This window comes from Sturnira hondurensis, unplaced genomic scaffold (genome assembly GCF_014824575.4).
Source record: "Sturnira hondurensis isolate 20B ecotype Veracruz unplaced genomic scaffold, ASM1482457v3 Scaffold0003681, whole genome shotgun sequence".
Lineage (NCBI taxonomy): Eukaryota > Metazoa > Chordata > Mammalia > Chiroptera > Phyllostomidae > Sturnira > Sturnira hondurensis.
The window spans coordinates 6,173,922-6,196,226 of record NW_028076312.1 but is presented as its reverse complement, the minus strand read 5'-3'; the positions used below and the strand labels follow the sequence as shown (position 1 = coordinate 6,196,226).

Genomic DNA, 22,305 nt, shown 5'->3' with positions numbered 1-22,305 from the left:
GAGTTAAGCATTGCACATTGAACTTCAACATTTCTTCAACTATAGAAATATAGCCCAAATGACTAACCCTTTATGCTGCTGTAGAAATAGTCATGCTTATAAACCATAGTTTAATAACAATGAGTAAATCCTAGTAAACTTTGGTTTTTGTAGTAAAGTGACAAATATGGTATACTTTGCATAGGACTGTCCTGGCATAAATTCCTCATTAAAATGAGTATAAGTTGGGATTTATTCAATGAGAAAGAAATAGGAATACTCAAGATGAATATTGGAATATTTATACAGAGGCAAAATCCAAAAATACAGAGAATTTTGTAAATTCTTTTACCAAATTATATAAATTCTTATTTGAAAAGAAGCTAGTATTTGGATTCAAATGATTTTATTAACCAAAAAAGAAAATTCATTTTCTTAAAATGAGCTGTAAGTCAGTATACTTTAGAGTGGAGAAATGGGCCCAATGTTTAGCAGCCAGTGCACAGAAGAGGAAACCCAGTAAACGCGAAAACGCGTTCTTTCCCCGGTAATCGAGAAAGCGTGAATTCAAGTTGTAATGGGTAATGAGTTCATACCCAGGAAATTAGTAAAAACTGGCAAGTGTGATATACAATGTTGGCAAGAACGTAGCTCAGTGGGAACTTTCCAGCCCACTGGGGAATTGTAAACTGGGGGCCATGCTTGGAACACAGCTTAGAGTCACGTTAAGGGTGCGCATATCCCGAAGTCCAGAAAGTCCACCTGATGCTGATTGTACTGCAGAAAAATCCTTGCCTGTGTCCCTTAGGCAACGTGTCCAACACAGTGTCACTCACAGTAACGCAAAGAAGCCTGGAAACAACCTAAACATCCTTCAACAAAATTGTAGTGTGTCCTGCAGTGGAATACTACGCAGTGGTGAAAAGGAAGGAACTAGGGCTTATGTGTGAACACATTTCAAAAACATGTTGAATGATAAAACAAGTTACAAAAAGAAGCTTGTTAAGTATAAAAACCTATAGAACATACTACTCTTTCTTTGGTATAGGAAGAGCATAAAAAAAGGAATAAGAACAGTAGATATACAGGGAGTTTCAACTTATTTTTATAATGTTTCATTTGTTCAATTGGGGCTAGATACATTAGTCTTTTTCAGATATCATTCAGTATGACTTTTTAATATACTTGTAACATTTTATTAAACAATAACTTTTATTTTTCAAAATGATCTAGTCACCCACTATCTTTTGCCAAAAATTCTATTCAATAATTTACACATTGAAATAAACATACGAAGGAATGTCACTTTGAATGAAGATGACTGTTAGTACATTCTTCTTCATCAGCTCTGGCTGCCACAACAACATACCACAGACTGGGTGCCTTAAGGTACGGAGTTTTTTCTGTCGAAGTTCTGGAGACTGTAAGTCCCAGGTCAAGGTGCCAGCAGGACTGGGGCCTGGTGGGCCATCTCCCTGTGGGCCACGTTTGGCCCCCCTTTTTCCTTCTGTCCTCAAAGGGCCTTTCTTTGGTGTTTGCACCCAGAGAGAGTATGTGTTCTTGGTGTCTCTTCTTACAAGGACACTAATCGGGCTGCATCAGGGCCTTGCTCTTACGACCTCCCCTGACCTTAACAACATCCTCAGAAGCCCCACGTCCAAAGATAGCCACACTAGGCTTCAACACATGAATTTTGGAGGGGCACAAACATTCAGTTTGGTTCATAACATATAGTCTGTAGTCTCCTTGTAGAAAAGAAGAGAAGATGAATGAAAAGTTGTAAAGAGAAGCTCTCTGCAGTATGTTCCCCTTGCACTTGGAACGATCGGTACACAGATGATAGGCATGGAGACATGGGCCCCTTTCTGAAATCTAGGTATAAGTTTCTTTCCCCCTGTACTTTTCCAGGATTTCTTTGAGGGTCCTGTGTTCTTTTGTTTATGTTTGTTTTAGTTAGTTGGCGGTTTTAAACGACAGTGTTGTCATTTTTGATGGCTGTGCCTATTCCCACCACCTCTGTTGTTCCTTCCAGTCATGCACGCTGATTTTTTTAAATGTCCATTGTGCTTTTTTATTTTGGTGGCTTTACACTTGGATTTGGTTTCCTTGTTTGGCTTTTGGGAGGTACATTATAACAAATCCTGAAGATATACATGACTCATAATTCTTGAATATCTTTTTTTTAATTTACGTTGATGTTATATAGTCTTAATTAGTGTCTGTAATTATTCATTTTTGGTAGTCTTTTTAATTATTTCACTCACCTTCAATAAAATGTTTATATTTTGAAATTACATTGGTGTTATACAAAATGTATTGATCACCTAGTTTAATCAGTTCCCCTTCATTTGTTTTCTTCCACTCCTTATTGTACATGTGAAATTAATACCCAACAAGGATTCAGATAATTACATGTGAAGGTGGAACAGTAGGCAAAGTAGATGTGGAATTTTAGTAATGCAAAAGAATTCCAATCTCGTTTCACTTTTAAAATACTGCCAGAGAGTTTGACAGTGTCTCTTGTTAGGTAGCACATTGCCAAGGTGACGTAAGTGCCCCCTGGAATGCAATTCTGTGACACAGGGACAGCCGTGCTGCATTGGCAGGGGATGCCGTGACAGCCCCGTCCAGGCGGCAGTCTGTCTACAGGTGCACTTTATAAGAGTAACTGCTGGGGGTCAGTAAAGATGTGCTTTGGAGGAAAAAAGCATAGATTGCTCTGTTGTTTAGAATATTATCTGACAGCTTTCAGAGAATTACTTTTTAGTGGCATTGCTTATTTCAAAAAGGGAAAAATACCAGGCAGGCTCTTCAGTCATTGTGACAGATGGGGAAACCAGCAGCATTGCTGAGTGGCCATGAAACGGAGAAGCCAGCTTGGGTGGCACTCAGGACAGGTGTCAACTGCCCAGAGGGTGCCTCGCCTGTTGGATATCGTAGGAGACTTTGTCTCAACTCTGTGGCAGTTACACTGGATAAAGGGCTCTGAAAGCATTGGGCTGTGTGCGGGGCCTGGGGCGGGCGGCTGGCCTTGGCTGCCATTCTGCCAAGGTCCCTATGAGCCGGCTTGGGAAAGCTATGGGCTGTGGCAGCCAAGGCACACTGGACTGTTTCAGTGAATTAAAGTCATTCATCATAAGGGATTTTTGTTGATTTATGTTCGGACATTAAATGCCTTAATATTTCCTGCAGGAGGAACAGCTGAAATCTCATGAAAGCAAGCTGAAGCAGATAACCACGGAGCTGGCTGAGCATCGCTCATATCCCCCGGACAAGAAAGTGAAGGCCAAGGAGATAGATGAGTACAAACTGAAAGATCACTACCTGGAGTTCGAGGTACGTTGGACTAAGTGTAATAAAAGCCTGTACTGAGTTATTTTATGATTTTTCCGTGAGGCGACTCTTTTTTTGCAGTTACTGAAACTGCGGGGAGTGTGCCTTGCCCCTGGTTCTAACTTGGGAGCTCCGGGCCTGGTCTAGGTCACGGTGGCCCCTTATGTGTATGATCCCATTTAAGCATCAAACGAGCATCCGAAATAGCGGTTAGTTTATGTGGTTCAAAGCACATAGCCCCCCTGGTTGGAGTGGCCAGTGTGAGGGAGCACACCAACAAAAGATGGACGGGCCAGGGCGGGCAGCTGCTGGCGTCAGCCTGTGACGTGAAGCATCTCTCTCTCCTGCTGTTGGCAACACCGATGCGTCCTTCCTCTTACCACTGAGTGCCCTTCAGAAGGACACTGATAAATTGTGGCACATTCATACACTGTAGCAAGTCCGTCTATGAAAGAGATTGGGGAGGACACATGAACTCCGGAAGGGTGGAAAATTCAAACACAAACAGAAAGCAATGCATGTCGTAGCGAATGTTACCTTTGGCTGAATTCCCCCCAAGTCAAACAGCGTCCGGGTAATGCAGGCTCAGTCCTTTGGCTCTTCCCCGCTCAGGTGCTGCTTCTCAGCGTTTTGCTTTTTTCCCCTCTGGGTGTGCTGAATCCATCTTTAGCTCTTCTCTTCCATTCTAGCTCTAGTCCGTTTCTCTCCCCACTCATCTCCTGGATCCATCTTATCATCCTGTTTCCTCCTCAGCCTCAAAGCTTCACATCATCCTGGCCCTTGCAGTCCCCCAAGGTCAGATCCAGAGCCAGGGCCAGCACAGCCTCTGCAGCACCTCACACCTTCTTTTTTTTTTCCTGGCCGTTGCTTTTACACATCCTTGGCTCAGGCCCTGGGCGCTCATTTCCCCCTGAACCTGGCAGTTGGTCCAAACTGTCTCTCTTCATTTCACCCTACACACTTCTGATTGGTTTTTCCCCCAAAGCTCAACCCAAATTACTGCATTCCTCTGGTCCACTGCTGCCCCTGATTTTCCCCCACGCCCCACCCCCCAGAATTTGCCTTCTCAAGAAAGTCTCAGTCCTCTTTGTTCGTAATTTACTTGTCAATTACAGTTGACATGCAGCATTATATTAGTGGTCAGACATTTACATAACATAGGAAGTGACCACCCCCAGTGAGTCTAGTGCCCACCTGGAACCGTACACAGTTGTCACAATATCATTGTGTTCCCTGTGCTCTACGTCACATCCCTGTGACTGTTTTTATAACTGGCAATTTATATTTAACCCTTCACCTCTTCTGCCTGGCCCCTAGACTCCCTCCCATCAGTCTGTTCTCTGTATCTATGAGTTTATTTTGTTTGCTTATTTATTTTGCTTTTTAGATTCCACATATAAGTGCAGTCATGCAATATTTGTCTTTCTCTGAAAAAGACATATTATGTCTAAGTGACATATTATATCACTTAGCTAATGCCCCTTAGGTTCATCACAAATGGCAGGGTTTCATCTTTTTTATGGCCCAGTAGAAATATTCTGTTGTATGTATGTACCACCTCTTCTTTATCCACCGTCTACTGATGGACACGCAGGTTACTTTCATTTCTTGGCTATTGTAAATAATGCTATAAATGTATCTTTCTGAATTAGTGTTTTCCATTTCTTCAGATAAATACCCAGGAAGGAATTGCTGAATCGTGTGGAAATTCTATTTTCAATTTTTGGAGGAATCTCCATGCTGTTTTCCATAGTATCTGCACCAATTTACAGTCCTCCCAACAGGACACGAGGGTCCCCTTCTCTCCGCATCCTCACCAACACGTTGTTGATGTCAGAGTCCCAGTCCTTAGTCTGCGAGGACGCGGGTCCCTCCTCCTTCCACAGCGGGGGTCTTTCCACAGCAGCCTCAGTGCGTTAGTTGCGTTTCTGCCCACTCGCTCCAAACACACTTTTATGCCTATTTACCTGCTTTCTTCTTCCCTAAATGTTCTTCCCCTTGCCTTAATTTCTGAACGTCTTACCCTCCAAGATGCAGCCCGAATTCCTCCTGCGAAAAGCCTGCTCTGCACTCGCTGGCTGGGTTTGCTCTATAATGGCCCATCCACAGTTGCTGTGTGTTCAGATTATTTCACTTCGTATTTATAGTGGATTCCATATCACCTCCCTGGCCCCAGCCTATGTACCTTTGGAGTGCAGGGACCTCAAGTTCATTTCTAATCTTGCTCTTTGCTTACTCCGTGAATGTAGCAGGATTTTATGGAAGCTTTAAAAATCTCTCTCTGAGTTATGAAATGTCTGTTCTAAAATGTGGCATTGGATCCCCTGCAGATCTGTGTAGTGCTTTTCTCCACAGTCAGGCGAGTCCTTGATCTGGGCACAGGAAGATAAGCCTTTCTTTTAGTAAACGTAGAAGTTTATTAGCACTAACTACAGAAGATTTACCAACAAAAGGCTTGAACAAATTTTTTTTAAAAGCCTAGGCAGCTCACCTTTCCCTGGGCTTGTTCATTCCTGGGAAAGGGGAGTCTCAAAAAGCAATCATAATTCTTCACACTTCCAGAATGGCTTTCAGCACCAGGCCCTTTTAGCTCCCACGTGCTAATTAAATCTCCCAGCACCTCAGTCCCTGGCTTCCAGCACTCAACACCTTGCTTCTGCCCTTGATGCAAGGCTGAGGGCCTGTCCCCAGGAGGTGGGGACGTGGGGAGACCAGGGAAAGGCTGCCACTGCTAGAAGCATTTCCTGCTTTTGAATCCACTGGGGCCCCTTCTGTGCCAAGGTGGCCCAGCAAGAGCCAGCATTTTCGTCTCCCAACGTGAACTTGTCCTCAAGCTCTATGGGGACAGGTCTTGCTTTCATCAAATTCTTGCCTCCGTGAGCCTGAAGATTGTATTCCAGGAGTCTCCCTCCGCTCACAGAGTCAGACTCCAGTGCTGATACGTCAGGCACGTGGGATTACCTGTCGGGCTGCGTTAACCTGTGTCTCCCAGGAAGGCAGAGGGCGCCTTGCTTTATAGATGTAATCTAAAAAGGTTCTGATAGGAGTAATTGTTTTTTTAAGTGCGTCCTTATTTTTCACTCATGTAAAATTGAAGGAGGGTATCCTGTGGGGGGTCCCCTTTGCTATTATTTCAGTCACCAGATTTTGTCCTGGGGGTTTGCCGCTGAGATCCCTCGCGTGGCAGTAAGTACTTGGCTCCGTAAGCACCACCCCTGAGCGGGCCGCTCCATTCCCTAAATAGGGGGCGTGGGGCCTCTGGACCTTTTGTGCACTCTGTTCACCACTTTTTCCTCAGCTTCTAGAACACAGAGTGCGTCTCAGCACATACTTTGGGAATGAAGGAGTGGGGCTGTGTTACTTATTACGTGTAGAAGATAACATCACTTGAGGTAGTTTTCTAAGAACACCTAGGAGCTCCCCTGACGCCCCGTGGGCGGGTGGGGACCGATGGCAGTGTCTACGGGTCAGTGAGAACCTCACGTGGGCCGTGGCAGGAGGGGAACCTCAGTCTGTGTATGGCCTTGTCACCAACAGAGAACCACAGGCAGGAACTAGCTGTCTCCCCTATTCCTGAGTCAGGGCTACCCTGGGACTTCAGCACAGTTCTGCCATCTCCACATCCCGGTGAGGAAAACTGCTCTCACTTTGGTAGAACATTAAGCTGTCAGTAATGATGCTGGGAGTTGCCCCTGACTTTCTGCATTTTGCTTGCTGATTTCCCAGGTTGCTTTGTATAGACAATTCTTCATGATGGCCAAATTCACAGCTCTTGCTATGCCTTAGAAATTCTCCAACCCCTGACTGACAGCAAGTAATTAGAAATTCTGCTAAGTAGCTGAATTCAGGGTTTGTTTTTAAGTCTGCACAAAGTCTGCAGAGAGCCAGGAGGCTTCCGTCTGTCTCAGGCTGAGCCTGTCAGAAAGACACTCCAAAGCAGCAGTGGGCTGTAGCTGACTGCGTGCCCATTCCCCTCTCCGCTGGCTGTCAGTTAAGGGGCTTGTGTAGTGTGTGACGGAACTCATGCCCCCCAGGCTGTGGCTGGTACTTTTTCAGAAGAGTCCACTTGGAATCTAATGTCACTTTTTAAAGCGTTGTTAGGCACCACAAGTCTAAGGTAAACTCACCATCCTTTCCCGATTTCCAAAAACGAATGATCAGAAGTAGCCTCATTTCTTTACATTAATGTATTTCTACTTTATTCAGTTCCCATTTCATATAACAATGTTTGCACTGATCTCCATGGTTCTGGTGTCTTTGGAAGTGTATCCAGGTATGGGGCTGGTGGGCGGTTCGTGTGGGACACAAAAACTCTGGCAAAGGCCTGGGCTACAGCGGTTCCCGTGGTAGCACTGGAGTCGGCCGCAGAAATCCAGCTTTGTGTTTCTTGAGCTTTAAAAAACAACAGCAATTAGAAGGTGAAGGTACTATTTACTCCGGGATGATTTTCATGTAACGTTTAAGATGTTTTCAGTGGCTTGTGTAATTAGTTCTTAGACCCGAATATGGAAAGGGAGACTGTGTATCAGGCCAAACCGATTAAAAACAAGACGGATTAGAAACGTGATGACCTCGGACATACAGTGGGTCCAGTTCCAGACCACGGCAATCAAAGGAATATTGCAATAAAGCGAGTCACATGATTTTTTTGGTTCCCCAGTGCATGTAAAAGTTGTGTTTACACTATGCTGTGGTCTGTTAAGTATACAGTATAGCCTGATGTCTACAAAACAATGTACTCTACATACCTTAACTTTGAAAAAAATGACAGTGCTATAAAACATTTACTGAAGAGGGATCACTGAGGGTCAAGTTCATAGATAGAACCAAGTCCATGGTCCATGGTCCATGGTCCATGGTCCATGGTCCATGGTCCATGGTCCATGGTAGAACCGGGTGGAAACCTGGTGGCCGACACAATGCCAGTGGATTCTATACGGTTATCAGACCAAATGTGAACATATTTTTTGGCCAGCACAGTGCTGTATTTGCCTTCATTGTGACTGGAATGCATTTATGAAAAGCAAGCAGTCTCCTCCCCACCGTGTTATAGCACATTGGGTAGGTTTTCACATTGTGTTGTCGGCCTGGTCCCAAAGGCATCTGCCTCTCCATCCCTGCATAGAGGCTGAGCCAGTCGCTTAAGTTCTTTGTCTTAGATCTTTGAACTTGGGCTTTGGAATCACTGTCCCTCCATGGTTAGCAAGTGCATACTGTCAGGTGTTTGCATTTGCAGGTTCCACTCTAGCAGAAAAAAAGGGCACTTCCCTGATGGCTCAACCCAGATGCAGAGTCAAGTCCTGTGGGCTTAACGGGCTGGAATTCAGCTGAGTGTCACTCCTGCATGGCAACCTAGAGTGTTCTGTGCTTGTTATGGCTTAAGACAACCAGGACCCACACAACCGCATGGCTAGGAAGTGCAATTTTAGAAACAGCAAATGTCCACTGTAACAAACATACCGGTGTCTATGGGGCTGAATGTTTGAAATCTGGAAAATCTAGGACATTATTGAGGCATGGTGGATCTTTTCCTGAATTTCTAATTTTTGGTGGCATGGAAAATGGCGTAATTCCTTCTGAAACTCATACATTTGAGAATGAGAGCACATTCCATGCAGCATCATTAGGAGAACTCGAGACAGCTCCTATCTGGATGCGCACACAACAGAAATTTCTAGTTGTACTCCCTCCGTTTCATTGTTGGCTTGTCTGCTGCTGGCCGGGTGGGTGGTCTGATGTGCTTCTGCTTGAGCAAATGCTCTGGCTGTGACCTCGGCCCTATTTCCTCAGATTGCTCGTTTCATATTTGTCCGCGTGATATGCGTGATTTTCACCCTGGACCACTTTTCCTCTCCCTGGTGCTGCAAGGGCTGCCTCAGCACAGTGCCACCTGTCACAAGGCAAGTCTGCCTCTGAAACAAAATGATCTCGCTATTAATCTGTAAGTGGCCTTGCTCATAGTAGTACAAAGTCGTAGTTATCACCCTTCTTCTCCCTGACAAAAGCAAGGGAAACGTTCCCTTAACCTAGTTAGAGAAGATTGCTAGAGTGTCCAGGTCTTAACAACCCAGTCGAGCCTGGAATGCAGTGCCCTCCCCCGTTTACAAAAAACACAAAGATAGTTAGTTATGTGTCCGGGTCTGAGAAGCTAAGATATTGCAGGTTAATCAAATTCTTGGGAAAGTTTAAAAAAATGTTTTTAGTCAGATGCTAAGTAGTATAATTATAAAGTAAAAGCTGGAGACCTAAGATCAGCAGTTGTCTCAGCTCTCAAGTCCAGTTAATAATAGAGACATAATTCTTGTATTGCCATCTGGGATTACATTTTATATGACATGGTGAAAGAAGGCTGAGGCACTCTGAATTTTAATCTGTAAATGATGCTGTGCTTTTGAGAGGAGAAGCTTAGCAACTGGATCCTTTGAATTGCATTTTGAATAAATGATTGAAAAGACAGAATAAACAGCCAGTCATATGACTGGACATGACTCCCTGTCCCTGACTCCGTCCTTATGCCTGAAATGTCTGCTGTGATGAAGGTCAAAGACTTAAGCACTAAATTAGTGACATTGGGGAAATGACTAGACCAGGAGTTAGGAGGCCTTTTTTGTCTCACCCTTGGTATGTTTATCACATAGTTGTCCATTCTGAGCCTCAGTTTCTTGAGTATCGAATTGCGATGGTATTGGGTGAACTAACCTGTAAGGTCCCTTCCAACTCTGTATGCACTTTTGAGAAGAATGGCATATTAGCACCACTTAGTGTATCAGAGTAACTCACCTCACGCCAACAGAGTTAAACACAGAACAGGAATGTTTCTGTTTGGGGATGTCAGGGGGTCTAGACCAGCACTATCCAGTAGAGAGATAATGCAAATCACATATGTGATATTAAATTTTCTAGTAGCTACTTTTAAAAACTTAAAACTTGTAGAATTAATTATAAGAAGATATTTAAATTTAATACAACAGCCGTGGCCAGGTGGCGCAGTTGGTTTGAGCATCATCCTGACACCAAAGGTTTCAGCTGCCCGTCAGGGCACATACCTGTGTTGTGGGTAAAGTCCCCAGTCAGGGTGTGTACAGTAGGCAGCTGATCAGTGTTTCTTACATCACTGTTTCTCTTGCTGTCTTCCTTCATCTCTCTCTCCCCCCTTCCTCTCTCTCTCTGAAATCAATAAACACATCTTCAGGTGAGCATTTAAAAAAAAAGAAAAGAAAAAATAAATTCAATACAACATATCCAGAATATTATCATCCCAACATGTAGTTAGTATATTAAATAATTTACATTCACTTTTTTTCTTACTACATCTTCAAATTTAGTGTCCATTTCACATTCATGGCACATCTCAGTGCAGACCAGGGCTCGTGAAGCCACACGGGGCTCACGGCTGCTATGGGGGTGGCCCGTATGCACACGGTGCAGTCCAATTGCATGTCGGTCAGGGCTGGAGAGGCCTGGGAGCTGCCCCCGTGTAGGCTCCATGCTCCATCTAAGAGGTGGAGGCCGAGCAGCTGTGACATGCAGGTGCTGCGCCCCCATCATGCTCTGCAGTGGTCGCAGACGGCACCCACTCTGATTCAGCAGTGCCTGTGCTGTGCCGTTGGTTGGGACTTTGGTTCTGACTTCCGAGCAGAGAGAGGAGGCCCACCTGGTGCGAGTGGTGTGCTCACCCGCAGCCTTGTAGCTTTTTCCTGTCAGCAGCCCGGGCAACAGGATAAAACCAAACACATTTCCCTCACAAAGAAAGTTCTCGTGTAAGTCTCGGGAACAGCCGCCCTCCCTGTCCCCTTGCACGTTTTGGTAAATGACTTGTCACACCTGTTAGTTTGCTGTTGCTGCTCTGGAATCAGAGCGATGAAAGAGGGATGCTTTTTGGTTTGGGGCTCACTTTGTTTTTATTTTTACCCAGAGTACTTTATTTCTCTGTAAACCACATTAGGTTTCTTCATACTATTTTCCAGAAGAATCTCTGTGCTTTTGATGTAAGGGTTTAAAAACTTGTTCGCTGAAGGACCTGACCTGAGATGAAGAGGCTTTTTGTGGGGAGCAGGCTGTTGAGGTTCTTTGGGAGTATCTAGTTCAAAATTATTCAGCGGACTTACAATGAAAGCTTATAATCTGTTTCAAAAATATTTTCTCTGACAGAAATCATATGCAAGCCAAGAGGTGTTTGCTGGGAGAATTCTTGGCACAGCACTCATCAGAAGGCTAGAAATTGGTTCCAATTGAGCCACATAGAGCATCTTAGAGGAGCGCTGAACAACTCGTCTGCTCGTGTTCCTCCCCAAGGCATGCCCTGGGAAGCAAAATACGCAGAAGGAGACTCAGGCTGATCACACACATTAGTGAATGTACGGGGCGCTCTCGTAGTGGCCCTCTTCCCCAGCCTGCTCTGGCCTCTGACAAAATTGCGAAATAGCTGCACCAGGGCTGCTTTTCCTGGTTCCTTTCAGTGCCCTGTTCCCACCCAACACTTCACCATTCCCTCCCAAGGATGTAGTGTGTCATCTTCCACACATCTTGCTTCCAAGTAGCTCTCACCTACTTGGAGAATCCTGGGAAGTTTACAGCTGCAAGTGGCCGGATCCCCTCCTGTGTGGGACCTTAGACCTGGAGGGAGGCAGCAGGGACTTTGCTGAGGTCCAGTTGCTGGGTGTTCTGATTCTGCAGGTTGGAAGGTCCTTCCAAGGTCCTCTGCCACATGGGGCAGAATTGGACTTGACTGGTAGGATGCTGCTTACGGGCCTTCCCATGGAAAGGGGCTTTTGAACCGAGAGTACGGGAGACGTAAAAATGCTTTCAGCTCAAAAGCAGTGACTACACCTTGGCCATGGAATGTCACGGGAGGTCAGTGGGGAAGGTTGCTTAGAACAAAGGCCCTTCCAAGCCTCCCAACATCCTCTTGAAACATTGCCTGGAGAGACTGTCCTGTCCCCTCATGCCTGCCTTTGGCCGTTTTGGAGCTTGCGTCTGTCACAGACAAGCCGCAGTGAAGAAGTTCAGGGCATACCTCTGAGGGACATTCGTGTGGTGTTCGACACTCCAGTACAGTCAGAAGCGTAAACAAAATATACACCAAAATAATAAGAGTGTGCCCTGTATAAAAATGTTGTCATAATAAACTAAAATTTTGTTTTAGACAAGAGTTCCCCAAGGAAAAATTTAGTGAGAGACAAACTTTTATCCCATAAGAACTGAATTTATCTTCTATCCAAATAAGTAGTGTTTCTCTAGCTCAAATTACTTGTCCAGGTACAAGAAACTTCATTTTACATCCCTGTTTCAAAGGACAGTTTTTCCACTTTACTGAACAACAATTATTTTAATTAATTAATCCAGTCTGGGTGATATTTTTAAGTCAGTTTTAGACTTGGCTGTTGACGAAACCATCCCACAGTACCAAGCTGGAAGGGGCTGGCAGGAACCGGAGCCCCCAGTCAGCGGGTTGGAACTGGCCAATTAATTTCTTGAATTTTCCACCTAGAAAACAAGCTGTATATTTTTCCTAACTGAGCTTTATGGGCTTTTAAATTCAGAATTTGGGTTTATGTCTTTTAAAGATAAAAACCTGGGCACTCATACAGACTGGGTTTATGGAAAGGGTTTTGAGAACTAGAGAAACAAAGAAAAGAATAAAAGATAGCAGTTGTATTTATTTGTTTATTTTTAATCCTCACCCAAAGATTTGTTTTATTGATTTGAAAGAGAGAGAGAACCATCAATGTAAGAGAGAAACATCCATCCGCACCCTCCCACACTCACCCCAGCCAACTGGGGATCAAACCCACAGCCCAGGTACGTGCTCTGACCAGGGAGGGGTTGGACAAGCAGCCTTTTGGTGCACAGGGCCTACCCTCCAACCACCGGAGCCACCAGCCACCAGCCACCAGCTAGGGCAGAAATTGCAGTGTTTCACAGATTAGTTCTCAGCAGGAGTCAGGGAAGCCCTGCAAACAGGCGGGCCTCCGGAGGTGGGGGAGGGCTCACCATGCCCCCTTTCTCTCTGGGGTAGTGGGGTTGGCTGATCCGTCACTTGGCAAAGACTAGATGACAGGGGAGCAGGGGGACACACCAAAGCTCTCACAACTGTCCCCACCAACCCAGTCCTTTCTGTCTGTATCACAGCTTTTGGACCTCTTCTGCTTATATTAGCATAAAAAAAGTAAGCTTTTTATTTTAAAGGGTTTTTTAAAATTTGAATCACAAAATTTATTTAGAGAGCAATAGAGCCAAAAGGCAGAGTGACACAAAAGAACTGAATCCCACTTCCGTAGGTTTTCCCAGAAAGCCACAAACCCTAACCACACAAATGGAAAGTGGTGTGTACTTGCTGTATTTAGGTGGGTGTTTTCACTGCCTGCTGAAACCTGATAGGGAAGTAACACAGGGGCAAAAAATTTAAAGTTTTCTTTTTAAAAGTGTAAGTCCTGGCCTAGCTTGCAGGTCAGAACTCAGAGAAAGCTCCTTTCGAATGGGACTACTTTCCTGAGTTAGCAGGCGATGGCTGAACAGGAGGAGGTCTGCACAGCTCCTGCCCACGGAAGGCGAACACAGCCTCTGTTTGAATGACAGTTACTGCAAAGAGCTCCTTCTTGTTTGGTTTGCTTTTCTGTTTTGTTTTGTTTATTTTCCAGCATAGAGATCTAGGAGCAAAAAGTGTTTTGCTATGTTCATGACATTATTAGTTTTCTCCCCGTTTCATTTTAAGATGACCTTTTACACCTTGAGACAGGAAAATGTCAGGAGGAAATGTATTCAGGGTTTGATTGTTAATGGTGAGGTCTGAATGCAAATGGCCGTGCTCAGGGTACAGTCATCGCACAGCTCCATTTCCATTCAGGTGGCTACCGTGGGATTCATATCAGAGGTCAAAAGGAGACAGGCTTCTGTTAAATCAAATAAAAACAGTATGCAGGGCTCAAGAGAAAAGAGACTGCCTAGTCAGATGCCTATAAATCTGTATGTGGATATGATTAAATTTCTCTTCAAATACTATCAATATTTGTGATTTTTTTAAGCAATTAACATTCAACTTAAGCAGCAGCTTGGCCTTAAACATGATATTTTTATCCCTCCCTAGTAGGCATTGCTGCTAGTGCACAGCAGTGCACTTTCCCACATATTCAAGGAGTGTTTTTGTAAGTGATTGAAAATCAACTTAAATAGCAAAAAATGGGGACTTCCGGCCAAGATGGAGGCATAGGTGGAAACACTGTGCCCCCTCCCACAACTAAATTTAAAGACAGTGAAGTTTGAGAAACAAAAACACAGCCAAAACAGTGAAAATTGAACTGTACGGAAGTCTGACAACAACAAACCACTCAGCCTGACCAGTAAGAGGGGTGGAGTCAGCAGAGGAGCGGGGTCGGGCTGGAAAGATCCAACCAACCCAGGAGCGGAGGTGGAGGTGGAGACGAAGGCAGTTGGTGGATCCCAGGCGTGGGGTGGTGACGGGCAGACACAGTGAGGGCACAGGGCAGCTGGCTGACTGTAGTCACACACTCAAGTGCAGATAAACCAAGCGAAGGAGCAAACAGTGAGACAGACCGCTCAGGCTAGGGCCCCAGCGACGGAAATTAGAGCCTGAAAGCACCAACTGGAAAGACTTCCTCGGGGTCGAGGGGTCGGGAGAGGCTCCCAGGGTCACAGAGAGTTTGTTGGAGAGACCCACAGGGTCCTGGAGAGTAGATGGGCCCACACACCCGGGAACCAGCACCAGAGGGGCGCAATTTGCTTGTGGGAAGCCGCAGAGGGGACAGAAATCTGAGAGAGAGCAAAGCAGAGCAAAGTGCCATTTTTTCCCTCTCTGACCCCGCCCCCACATACAGCATCACAACCCAGCGACTGGGTCACCCGGCCCTGGTGAACACCTAAGGCTCCGTCCCTCATACATAACACGTGCGAACAGACTGAACATTATGACTCAAGAACAGCTCAAAGCCCCAGAGCCTATAATTCTAAGTGACCAAGAAATAGCCAACCTTTCAGGTGCACAGTTCAAAACACTGGTGATCAGGATGCTCACAGAATTGGTTGATTTTAGCCACAAATTAGAGGAACATATGAAGGCTAAACTGATTGAAATGAAGGGAAATGCACAGGAAACCAATAATGATGGAAGGGAAACTGGAACTCGAATCAAGGGAGTGGACCAGAAGGAAGAAAGAAACAACCATACACAAAAGAAGGAAGAAACAAGAAGCCAAAAAAATGAGGAGAGGCTTAGGAACCTCCAGGACATCTTTAAACATTCCAACATCCGAATTATAGGGGTACCAGAAGGGGAAGAGGAACAGCCATGAGTGGAAAACTTATTTGAACAAATAATGAAGGAGAACTTCCCCAGTCTGGCAAAGGAAATAGACTTCCAAGAAATCCAGGAAGCTCAGAGAGTCCCAAAGAAGTTGGACCCAAGAAGGAACACACCAAGGCACATCATAATTACATTAGCCAAGATGAAAATGAAGGAGAGAATTCTAAAAGCAGCAAGAGATAAGAGGACAGTCACCTACAAAGGAGTGCACATCAGACTGTCAGTGGATTTCTCAAAAGAGACCTTCCAGGCAAGAAGGGGCTGGAAAGAAGTATTCCAAGTCATGAAATCCAAAGACCTACAGCCAAGATTGCTTTATCCAGCAAAGCTTTCATTTAGAATGGAAGGGCAGATAAAGTGCTTCTCAGATAAAGTCAAATTCAAGGAGTTCATCATCACTAAGCCCTTATTATATGAAATGTTAAAGGGACTTAGAAAAAGAAGATAAAAAATACGAACAGTGAAAGGACAGCAAACTCATGGTTATTAATAACCACACCTAAAACAAAAGCAAACTAAGAGGACAGCTAGATCAGGAGCGGAAACATAGAAATGGAGATGACATGGAGGGTTAGCAACAGGGGAGTGGGAGGAGGAGAAGGGAGGAGAAGGTATAGAGAATAAGTAGCATAGACAGTAGGTAGAAAATAGACGGGGGGGAGGGCAGAACACTATGGGAAATACAGAATCTAAAGAACTTGTGACACATGGACATGAACGAAGGGGGGAGAATAGTGGGGGAGAGGTGTGCAGGGTGGAAGGAAGTGAAGGGGGGAAATGGGACAACTGTAATGGTATAATCAATAAAATATATTTTAATAAATAAATAGCAAAAATGCAAGGAGGTTATGGAGGGGAAAAACAGGACTTCATGTTAGTAGATAAAGAAGTCATTAAACATTTGAGTTGTCTTTGGCTCTTGGGCACAGAAGACTTCATGAAAATAGCAAATCTTAAGAAGGAAATTAAGGAAAAAAGTTTGCTAAATGGGAAAGCCCCAGAAGCAATGTTCAGTTACTTATCTGCAGAATGTAGCTGCTGGGCTCAAAGGGTGAAGTCCTATCCCGAGTTTTCTTTTCTGAGAGCGCAGTTACACTGTCAGAAATTTGTTCACACTGTCAGAGAATTCTTAAGGAAGGATCTGAGCATACAGCTCTGAGTTTTTTAGAATTGATCTGAGAATGAATCAGCAGAGACTAGTGCAAAACCGTTAGTGACCCAACCAAAGGCAGTAAATGGTCCCTGCTCACTGCTTATTCTCAAACCTTCTTTGTCCTTCTAAATAAAAGGCACACCTGTAAGGGGCCCATAATGAAGACCAAAAAATGATCTAGGAAAATGAATTAATGCCACACTTAATTAGTGAGTGGCCATGTCAGCACCCGACCACCTGACCCCAGACTGTCTCTCCGCGGCCACATGCGTCTCCGGCTCACATCTTCCATCCCATCCCATTTCTAGTCCTATCTGGAGCTTTGTTAATTCTTGCACAGCAATCTGTGGCATGAAATTACATTAATAAAAACATTCAGTCTGATTATGATTATTATTGTCAGAACGAAGTGTAGAGCTTCAGTGTTGTTATTGATTAGTTTTTAGTTTAGTGTCAGCAGCAGATTCCTTTCTGTCTTAATATCGATGAGACTGACTACTGTCCAACCAGGGACCTCAGAATCTTAGGTTCCTGTTGAAACATTTTCCAGAGGTAAATGTGATCCTGGAACATTATGTGTAAATTACACGTAAGAATGATCTTTTAAATGGATGCTTTTGTTCTAAGGTAAATTTAGAGGCTGCTCTTCATGTATGAATGAGACCTGGTGACCGTCCAAAAGAAGAGCCAACACAGTCCCTACACAGTGGTCCAGTTTCTCTTTATTTTTAAGATGAACGTGGATAATAAAATTTGATCTTCATTTACTGCTGCATAAGAGATACCCAGAAAACATGTGCATCTTTTATGAGCCTCAAAACTATGGTACAAAACTACTTTCCTCTCTGTGTGAAGAGAGAAGCCCAGAGCCTGCCCCTCAGTGCACGGTGTGCGGTTCGTTGTGCACGGCGCCGTGGCAGTCGCGGACAGGTGGACTGGGCGTGGGAGGGTACCGACCAGCCTTTGCTGAGTGCCGGCTGCCAGGCCTCCATGCCGCCACGCAGGCCGGGCCCTGGTGTTTGGGAGAAATGCGGAGGGTTGGAGCACCGGAGGCTGAAGGGCGTCCCCAGAGGTGACGGGCATCCCCAGAGGCGACGGGCTTAGGAACCCATCGGGCATCTACCCCTCCATGTATCTATATCCCCCCTATTTTGATTTTTCTAGAATTTGCCATATTGAAAGTTCTAAATACATTTTTACTAAATATGGGAAATTTCATTTTCTCATGTTTATTTTTTCTTTCCATTCATACATTCCACAAATGCTTATTTAGTGTGTACTATGTGTTTTTATGCTGGGGGTATATTAGTGAACAAAATCAAAGCCCTGCCCTCATGCCGCCACATTCCAGTGTTTGTACGGGGCACAATAAACGAGACTGTTTTGATGAACATGAGGCTGATGGTGAGAAGTGGGAAGGAGGAAAATAAAGCCATGAACTGCACTACGAGTAGGTGTTAGGATTTCAGGTGTAGCTGGCCAGGGAAGGCCTCTGTGCAGGTGACATTGGAGTCAAGACTGAAAGAGGCGCAGCAGGGAGGGACTAAGCCCCATGGATTCCTCGGGGAACCGCTCATGGGGCAGAAAGAACGGCAGCACCAAGGGTTCTAGGAGCAAGAGTGTGTCCCCTGTGCTCAGGGACAGCCAGGGAGGGACATGCTGGCACGCAGTGCGCCCTGGAGAGCACTGAGAGATTAGACAAGAGAGGTGGAAGAGCGTTGGCCAGAGCAGGGCTCTCTGGGCTGTTCGAAGGATGTGGTGTTGGGAAGGATTTCTACAGGCGCAAAGCCACTGGAGCAACTGGAGCAGAGATGGAACGCTCTAACTTACATTTTAACAGACTGCATGGGGTGGGGCGAGGCAGGAGTGGGGAGACCTGTCAGGCAGCTGTTGCATAAACCAGGCACAGGGTGATTGTGCTTGTCCAGAGTGGAAGTGGTGGATTTTTGAGGATATTCTGAAAACAGAGGGATGGGAATTGTTGACAGAATGAGTGTGGGATATTAGAGAAAGAGAAGAATCAAGGAGCAAGGTTTTTATTGTCAAGTTTTTTGTCTTCAGGGTTTTAGAAGTAGCTCTAGCCTGTTCTGTCGGTGCTGGAATACTCATTAGCGAGCGGCAAACACTGTCATAGAACTTTCAATAGTTTGGTTCACTCTTGGAATCTCTTAGGTGCCCTCCATGCTACAGGCTTATGGGAAAGCACTGAGAGAATTGTACTCTGGCATCCGTAGAGATACAGCAAGTGATATGAAACCACTAATGGAAATAATAATTTAGCCACTGATTTAATAGTTATTATGTGGCCAGAGTATAGCCTATACTGGATAATGTCCATTGATAATTTGTTAAATATTCAGAGAAAACCCAACAAAGGTACATCACACCAAACCCTATTAATCAATCATATGAGTGTATTTTTCTAAATAAAAACGAAGGCAGGAGGTGCAAGTACTCAGTTGTGATTTTTTTTAAGGCATGAGACCAAGCTGAGTGTTATTTTATTGGTTAAGAATGCTTTTGGCTGCAAATAACAGAAAATGTGACCAAGTGTTTAAACAGTATAAACAGTCTTTATGTCACATAAGAAATCTGGAAATGCTTGGTTACTGGCCACTAAGTGCTGCCATCCAGGTTGTATAATCTTTCTAAGTTTTCGGTTTGCTGTCCTCGGCACACCAGCATTTTGGTTTCCATGCTGACTGGTTTATGGTCTCATCATGGCTTCCTCAGTTTCACACCCTGTGTTCTCCCACTTTTTATCAGGGTCACAAAACCTGCTTTCACAGAAGGACCCTGGTCAACTTCTTACATGTCACTGGCCAAATCTAGGCCACGTGCTGCAAGGCTGACTGGCCGAGGAGGGAAAGGGTTATTGTGTCCCGTGTGCAGCACGATCCCCTCCTGGGGTGCGGCACACTCACATCCTCCATAAAGATCACAGTTTCATTAGCGCCTGGCTGCTGGAATATCGTACACCGGCTGCTTGGCTGAGGTTGACCATTTGAACACAATGATCAAAATGCTAGTCTCTGAACTGGTATATCAGACACTTTAAACGTGATTTGTGCTGCTGCTTTACTAGTCCTTACACACCAGCTTTCACTTAAAACTTAAATTTCACAGTTGGTCTTTCTATAAAAAAGATAAGAATCATGTCTTCCCTCAAAGAAAGAAAGGAAATAAACACTCCTGGTGTCTTCACCACCCACAAAAAAAGGAGATGTCGATAAAGAAGCAACACCTGAAATCAGGTTCACTCCCCTGGCTGTTCGGGGCTGCATACTGAGCTGTTTCTTTACTCAGAGCCAATGCTGGGGCGGGGGCCGGGAGCTTCTGGAGAGAGGATGTCTACACCGAGCTGAGTCTGTAATCCGGGAAGGACAGAGTGGAGACCAGTGCCCACTGAATGGTTCTCAGACCAAAGGTATGTTTAGCTCAAATATTTTGAAGAGGCATTTGGTTTGGTTTCAGGGAACATGGAACGCAAAGCTATATTACTGGGTTCCATAGCCCTGTCCCTGTAGCCTTTGCAACTCAGAAACAGAGCACAGCCATTTGAAGTTCACGAACCCACTTCAATTTCCTTTTCCTTATTTCTCTTAGCGGTGACTGAGCACCCCTCATTTTTGGGCTCGTTGCACCCTTTGCTTTGCTTTGTCTCTCCTTCTTTCCAATGACTCAAGTCCTCCCACACCTCTCTGCTGTGCCTTTCGTTTGTTGATTGACTCATGGATGTAGTTCGTTTGGGACAAAGCTTTGCAGCTGGAGCCATGGAATGAGCAGACGAAGTGGTTTTTCCTCATGTACTTTTCAGGTGAATTTTCCCAGCAGTATCAGTTTCTTCAAAGACTAGGTAGGAGAAAAAGGACCCTGTCACCTTCTCTGCTTCTGTCTCCTTTCAAGATCATCTCCAAAAATTGTCCTCATACCCTCTGATTGCGTAAACGCCCCAGCTTCAGAAAGTAGTGGCCTTCGCTGGTTTTCTGAATCTCATTTTACTAAATCTGGTTCATATTGGGAGTAACTCTCTCTTGCAGTTTAATCTTGACACCAAGGCAGTTTAGAGAGAGATTAAGTAATATGTCTCTAGAGTGACTAGGACTTTGGAACTGGTGTGGTATGCCCTCTGAATGTTGTCTAGTTCAATCCCTGATTTCACTGACTTGCAGGGTGATGTGTAAACCAGTGATGTCTTTTTAACTAGCAAATGCCCTTATTAAACTTTTATGCAGCTTTCTGAGATAAGCTGACTATTTTATTCTATTCACTACTTGTTTACAAAAATTAGAAAATGTATCAGTTAGTAATGCTTTCAGCTGCAATTAATAGTACCTGATGAACAGTGGCTTAGTCCCCAAGGATATTTATTGTTCATACTTAACAAGATATGTGTTCAGAGGTATTAGGGAATCTTAGAGTTGGGTCCAGCTCACTGTGTCTTCAAGAACCCAGCCTCCTGCCATCTTTCCATTTTCCTCAGGCCCCTTGCGTTGTTCGTTTGTCTTCATGCCCACTGCCCACAGCGCAGGGGGCAGCTTTCGGAATCACATCCACATCAAGGAAGGAATAAGGCTGAAGCGTTAGCATGAGTGGCTTCTCCTCTGAAACCTATTATCTCCTTCCATTGGGAAGCACAGCCGCTTTCCCTGAGGCCTTTCAATAGACTTCTTATATCTCATTGGCTGTGAGATCTCATGGGCCATCTTAGCTACAGAGGGGCTGGGAAGCAAGTATTTGGGTTTGGGCAGCCTCCGTAGTGGGAGGGACATAGGGGAAGAGAGGGCTGAGAGTGGCTTTTGATTAGCCAAGCCAACAGTGTCTGTCACAGTAGTGGTCCTAACACTACACTCTTGTGTGTATTTCCCTCGCCAGAGGGAAATACAACTTGAGAACGTGGGTTTTGAGTCAGGTTTCCACAATTCAAATCCCAGCTTCACTTTTCTGCTAACTCTAGCTTTGGGCTTTTCTCTGCCTCTATTCCCTTTACTGTGAAAGAAAGATGCTAATGTCCTAATCGTAGATGAATAATGTATGGATGACCTGAAGCCAGTATGTGGGCATTCCATAGATATTGTCTCCATCACCCGCCCGGGCCCCCACACAGACCAAACCCAGCGTGAGCGTAATGATTAGAGGCTTTTTCCACTTTGAATGACATAGCTTGAAGGCGTAGCTCCCCATAGCTTCATCTCCGTAATTACTAACTTTAAACTGAGATGCACAAAGATCTCAGTCTGACTAGAAAAGTTCCTAAAAGGTTTATAGTCGTAACAGAATCTGCTTGCCTTTGTTGGGACAGTGTATAACTGATGTGGGTTTTGGTTTAGAAATAAAACACTTTGGAACTTCTGTAAATTCTTAATGTGTTGCACCAATACAATGAAAGACTTATTTTGACTAGAATCTATCAACTCAAGAATCTGAAACCCTTTTGTAATGTGCAGTTGTATATAATGGTTCTAAAAAGGGACTCAGAAACTTTTTTAAAAACCACCAGTTAGGGTTAGAGGGAAAAAAA

At 44.7% G+C, this 22,305-nt stretch overlaps 1 protein-coding gene across 5 annotated transcripts in view; it reads left to right on the top strand.

Moving 5' to 3' along the window:
- The window catches only part of PSD3 (pleckstrin and Sec7 domain containing 3), a 572,156-nt gene that overhangs the window by 540,947 nt on the left and 8,904 nt on the right, over positions 1-22,305 (top strand). For all 5 annotated transcript variants that reach the window (XM_037042118.1, XM_037042117.1, XM_037042121.1 and 2 more), the window contains one exon: positions 3,172-3,315. In XM_037042118.1, coding sequence (XP_036898013.1) covers positions 3,172-3,315 — 144 coding nt within the window. The remainder of the gene's footprint in view (positions 1-3,171; positions 3,316-22,305) is intronic.